The 5644-nt window shown below is 35.5% G+C and overlaps 1 protein-coding gene across 1 annotated transcript; it reads right to left on the bottom strand.

Moving 5' to 3' along the window:
- Window positions 1-2444: 2444 nt before the first annotated feature.
- LOC106312559 lies at window positions 2445-4319 on the bottom strand. The gene is made up of 6 exons (XM_013750122.1): window positions 4222-4319; window positions 3862-4134; window positions 3552-3764; window positions 2948-3093; window positions 2800-2874; window positions 2445-2715 (listed from the first exon to the last, which is right to left on the bottom strand). The coding sequence occupies exons 2-6, from the start codon at window positions 4127-4129 to the stop codon at window positions 2581-2583; spliced, it is 837 nt and encodes a 278-aa protein (XP_013605576.1). The 5' UTR covers window positions 4130-4134; window positions 4222-4319; the 3' UTR covers window positions 2445-2580.
- Between the last annotated feature and the right edge of the window lie 1325 nt (window positions 4320-5644).

The following is a 5644-nucleotide window of genomic DNA, read 5'->3' as shown; positions in this document are numbered from 1 at the left end:
TAACACTCACTTATGGGACTTTCAGAAGTTGGAGAACCTATTTTACAGACAGGATATTGAGCTGATTTAAAAGAAAAAGCCAGTTATTTCTTCACCGGATTTCTACTTCTGGAACCATTCGCGCTCTGGAGAGTATTATGTAAAGTCTAGATATTGGTTTGCAGAAAAGAATTCTAGAAAAGAGGCTTTAGTTTCATGACAAGCCCGACCTTCACTAAGTGGTATTAAGCAATGCATATGGACTCTTAAAACTGCACCAAAAATTAAGATTTTTCTTTGGAAAGTCATTAGCGGTGCCATCCTTGTTGTTGATCATCTCGTCGAAAGAGGAATGAAGGTTGACACTCAATGCCAAATTTGTGGTTTGGAGGGAAAATCAATGAATCATGTCCTTTTTACTTGTACTATTGTAAGGCAGTCATGGGCTCTATGTAACTTTCCTATTCCAGAGAATGGTTTTGACCCCTTCTCCATCTACTCCAACATTTACTACGTTCTACAGATGGGGAAAAATCAAAGTTGTCCTTATAATATCAGAAGGAGTGGCCCTTGGATTATGTGGTCAATATGGAAGAATAGAAATTGTCTTCTCTTCAATGGAAGTTTATCAGTGGGATCAACCATTACGAGATCAATCTTTGTAGAGATAGATCACTGGTTTTTAGTTAAAGATTTAGAAGACCAAGAGCGTGCAACTGATCTAGAAAGAAAGAAAAGAATTATTTTTGGCTGGAAACCACCACATGTTACTTGGTTGAAATGTGACATTGGTTATGTTTGGGACAAAAATCGATTTGAATGTGAAGCGTCTTGGATTCTTAGGAATTCAGATGGAAAAGTGTTACTTCGTGGAAGAAGGTCTTTCAACAATATTCTCAGCAAGACAGAATATTCTTTTGAAAGTTGGAGCTGGGCAATTAAAAATATGAAATCCCTCCACTTTGATAACATTATCTTCTCTAGTGAAGATCATACTCTAGTAGGAGCTTTATCCAAACCTGCTGTTTGGCCCGCTTTAAAGTTCTACTATCTGAAACTCTCTTCTTTGCTTAATAATTGTTTGTCTTGGCGAGTAGAATCGCAGTCACGCCAGGCCCTTAATGTGGCTTTTCGTATTGCTAAATATTGTTGTTAAGGAAAATATGTTTCAATCAGGGGCGGACCCACGTGTAGTGATGTGGGGTCACTTGACACCACAAAAACAATAAAACCTAAAATTTTAAGCTATGTACATTAGTTGACACTGATAGTTTTGGTTGAAAAAGTAGTAAATGAACCCACAAACCCGGGTTCAACTCCCTTAATGACCTTTATTTTTTTATTTTTTATATTTATGACCGTTGGTTTCGCCGTTGGTTTCAATCCTACATTGCTAGAGGTTTTCCTGATTGCCTTAGGGATCTTTTTATTTAGGAATCCTCTGTTTTCTTTGTGTTCTTTGGATCACCGTTGATCCCTCTCTGTACTTTGAATGTATGTTCTTTGGGTATTATAATGAAAGTGTTTAAAAAATATATATATAAAAAAGGAAGAAGAATCTCCCCTAAGAAGAAAACAAAAATCAAAACAAGTAAATGAAATATAATGGTAACTAGTAGACGTAGACCGACCTTGGGGATGAAATACTTGTTTAGAACCTCAAATTTTAGGGTTTCATATAATAGCCCTAAAAATTTGTATTTTTTCTTATAGAAAAACTCGCTTTTACATAAATATCTCTTATAGTCAAGACCGGATCTGGACACGACTACATGAAACATTGGAATTGGTATCCTGAGTTTTTATAAGGTTATATACAGAAGTTGAATCTCCTAAAACTATGGAAAAAAAATTATAAGAAATATTTTTTAGTTTCCGAGTTTTTAAGCTCTGCTTACAGTCAAACTATATTTAAATATCTTTTAAAAAAAAAGTATCAAAATGGAAAAATAGAATAATATGCAATTCCTATAAACAAAATTTTAAAAAAATATAATCCACTTCAGTTTCCTTTTGTTTATAATGGTATGAAGGTGTATTTCTGAAGATATCTCGATTTTATTTGATCGTGATTGTTTTTGCACGTGCGTGGTGTTCGCAAGCTGCTCGGTATTCAGAAGAGCTGGTCGGAGCTCTTTTGTTGGGGTAAACTATATACATAGTATTAATATAATTATTTAGTTTGGTTGGTCGGCTCAGATTCGGTTTTACAAAGCTATGGATCATCCAAATCCAAGAAGACCTAATCAAAAATTGTTACTTAGGGGAATTGGATTTTTTTCACCAATGTAAAGCCTGAATTTGTACCAAAGCTATATTTTAATTTTGGTCTTTCTCTTTTAATAATATAAAATAGATATACAAAAGTTAGTATTTTTATATATATATATATAAAGTTGAAGCGGACTCGATACATATAGGAAACTATATACAAAAACAGTTGGATATTCGGAAGATGGAGAAGGTTAATCCCAACAAGAAAAGCGAAAATGAGATATAAAGTTCTTTTATTTTACCATGCATAGTAAAGTTTCAAATACAGGCACCCAACATTATTGTAAAAAAACTAAGAATTTCATTGCAAAGTCCACAACTCTTCTCCTATTCTCCAGATTTGAACGGTTCCTTAAAAGATTTGGCATCAACTGGCCTCGAACGAGGAGGAGCGAAAGCGCCGCGGAGTTTCATAACTTCAGCGCGTCGCATCATGCCAGCTTTTGCGAGTAGGTCCCACTCCTGCAAAAGAAATCAGTCTTAGACGGGCATCAAAAAAGCAACTTGTTATGAATATATGAGATGGATATGATTTAAACACATTACCTCTGAGCGACCAAGCTGCAAGTTATCAGGGTTGGTGCGATCAACTTTGTTTCTGCTTGCGACCCTGTCCCACACCTAATTGACAACCAAGAGTGGTAAATATCAGAATGAAAAACGTTATTGACAAATTCAGCAGTGAAATACTTACAAAATAAGCATGTGTTTCACTCTTGAGGTGGTTTGTGAAATCTTCTAAGATTGGGGCATCAAAATAGCATACTGAACAAGACCAGGGATATCCACCCGTTCCATGAAAAATAAGTCTTGATGTTGTCACCAGTTTATTATCGGCATCTGTGAAAACCAAAACCAAAATAAAAGGGGTTGAATTCACTTTAAAGATTCTAAAGGATCTAATTCCACAGTTATAATAAATTCTGTAAAATCTAGTTCAACAATTTTGTTTCACGTTTTAGAAACTGCAATTACAAATCGACCCGACTGAAATCAAATACAACTTGATCCGATCTAACTAAATAATAAACAGAAAACTCAAGGATGAACTACTAATAAAATTTTTTAACCCTCGTGAATCAATTGTGTGACTTTGGTTAGGTACAGTAGAGAAAGGAATTAAAAATTAAAAACGGGTTTATTTGGAACAAGATGACACATGTAAATTATATATTATCAAGATTCTGATTTATAAGAATCACACAATTTTGAACCTTATTGGTACACAGCTAGGACTACTGAACCCAAAATCATTTGGAAAAGTTAGAAGAAAGGAGGGAGAGAGAGAGGAGAAACACCTGACAGTAAAGTTTCCCAGAAACAGAGTTTAGGAGGCAGAGAGGGTGGAGCTGGGTTTGGCTGAGGATAAGTAGGAAGAATTCGGTATCCTTTCACTTCAAGGCCAGAAAATGTAGAAGCTAAATGTTCCAGTTCCTCATGAACGGTTATGACCATTATAGTAGCCGGAGGAGGATTCCTACGGGACCACTGATACAAATCCGTGTGAACCCCTGTTTCAGAAAAGGAAGGCAATGCTGAATCCAAACACTAACTTAAAAAAAAAAAATCTAAAAATGTAAAAAGAGAGAGAGAAGAAAGAAGATTAACGGTTAGCATGTTTAAGAGAGATTCCAGTGGAAGAAAGCTTCCTCATGGCGTCTTCACCAGGGATCTCTGTTAGGTTGTCGCTAATGGCAGTGATGGAGAGAGGACCATAGGGGCGATCGCGTCTTAACTTCTCCAGCGCCGTTTGTATTCTCGGAACCACCTGGAGAGGATCATGACCATCAGGAATCGGGCAGTTGCTGATGTTCCATATCACCAACGCGTTCTCCTCCTCATGCTGCTCCCTCGCCATGTTCTTGTTTTTGTTCATTTTCCCTACAAAATCAAAATTCATATTCACAAAAAAAAATCAAATCGCGGCTGATCTATACTGACTCAAGTTGTTGAATCAAGATCACCCACCTCGAATGTGAAACGTTTCGTTAGGTAGGGCAAACTATGGAGCGAGCGATGGATGAGACCGAGGTAAAAGGGAACTAACTAGCTTCACCTTATATACAAAATGTTAGATTGGTTTATATGGGCCGATGGGCTTTCCCCATCTTTTCAACCAACAATCAAGGGCGAGGACTTACTACCATTCCAAACCTAACTGAGAGCCAACAACCTTTCCACGTTCATCTTCAAGTCTTCCACCGACCAAAAGGATTAGTATGGATTTGGGCTCAAGTTGATGATTGTAATGATATGGGCCCAATCCTACTCGAAGCCCAATAGCAAAATAATCCCCTTTTTTTTCCGCACCTTCTGCTTCGGTCTGTGTTTTTCCAATAGCCTTTGAAGAACTGATATAATCCTAATATATACAAAAGGATTAGGTCAGAGTTTTTGACTAGGGGTGGGCAAAAAACCCGAATCAAACCGAGTCAAACCGAACCAACCAAACCGAAATCGACTCAAACCATTCGGTTAAAAATTTCCCCAACCCGAATGGTTCAGTTCAGTTCGGTTTAAAACCGAACCGAACCAAGAAACCGATGTGTTAATTATTTAAATTACAAATATTAGTAATAATACCAATATACTAAAATTGTAATAATAAACTATGTATTTTCTATTTTTATTCAGTAACTTATAAATCATCAAAATATTTGATTTAAAAAAAATAGAAAAGTTTGTATTCTTATATATGTAAATGTGGATGTTAAATCTAAACCTAAAACCTAAAGCAAATTTTATTAAAAACAAAAAATCTTTTCCACAGCGTCACATAGAAGATGATTCATTGCAGGATTTTTTATAATGATATAAGAGACATTACTAATGATGTTGGTTTTTTTTTACTTTAGTTAACTTTCATTTGTTTTAATACTTATATAATTTTTGTGACTTTTTTAAAAGTTTTTGTTTCAGTTTTATATTTAATTTAGTTCACATAGTTTATGTTTACATAATTTATCTTTAAGAAAATTAAGCTAAGAAGAATCTAATTAAGCCGATCCAAAATACAAACCGAACCGAACCGAATACAAACCGAGCGGAATACAAACCAAACCGAATATAAACCGAACCGAACACAAACCAAACCAAACTAACTATTGCTTAATTCAATTAGAAAAATACTAGAACCTGACTAACCAAACCGAACCGAACCCGAATAAAGGTAAAAACAAAAATAAATAACTTGTAAATATTAAAACTATAAGAAATTACCTAATAGTGAGTCGCCTCTCACTCAGCAGTTGTTATAGTCATTTAGCTTGACTTTGGAGGTTGTTTGTGGCTAGTAATGATCAAAGTGACCACTTGGTTGTATGCAAGTGTCAACTTCATCTTCGCTCATCTGGAACCAAGTGACAATGAAGCTTCTAATGGCTTCATCTCC

This window comes from Brassica oleracea, chromosome C8 (assembly GCF_000695525.1).
Source record: "Brassica oleracea var. oleracea cultivar TO1000 chromosome C8, BOL, whole genome shotgun sequence".
NCBI lineage: Eukaryota > Viridiplantae > Streptophyta > Magnoliopsida > Brassicales > Brassicaceae > Brassica > Brassica oleracea.
This window is presented reverse-complemented; position numbering and strand designations above follow the sequence as displayed.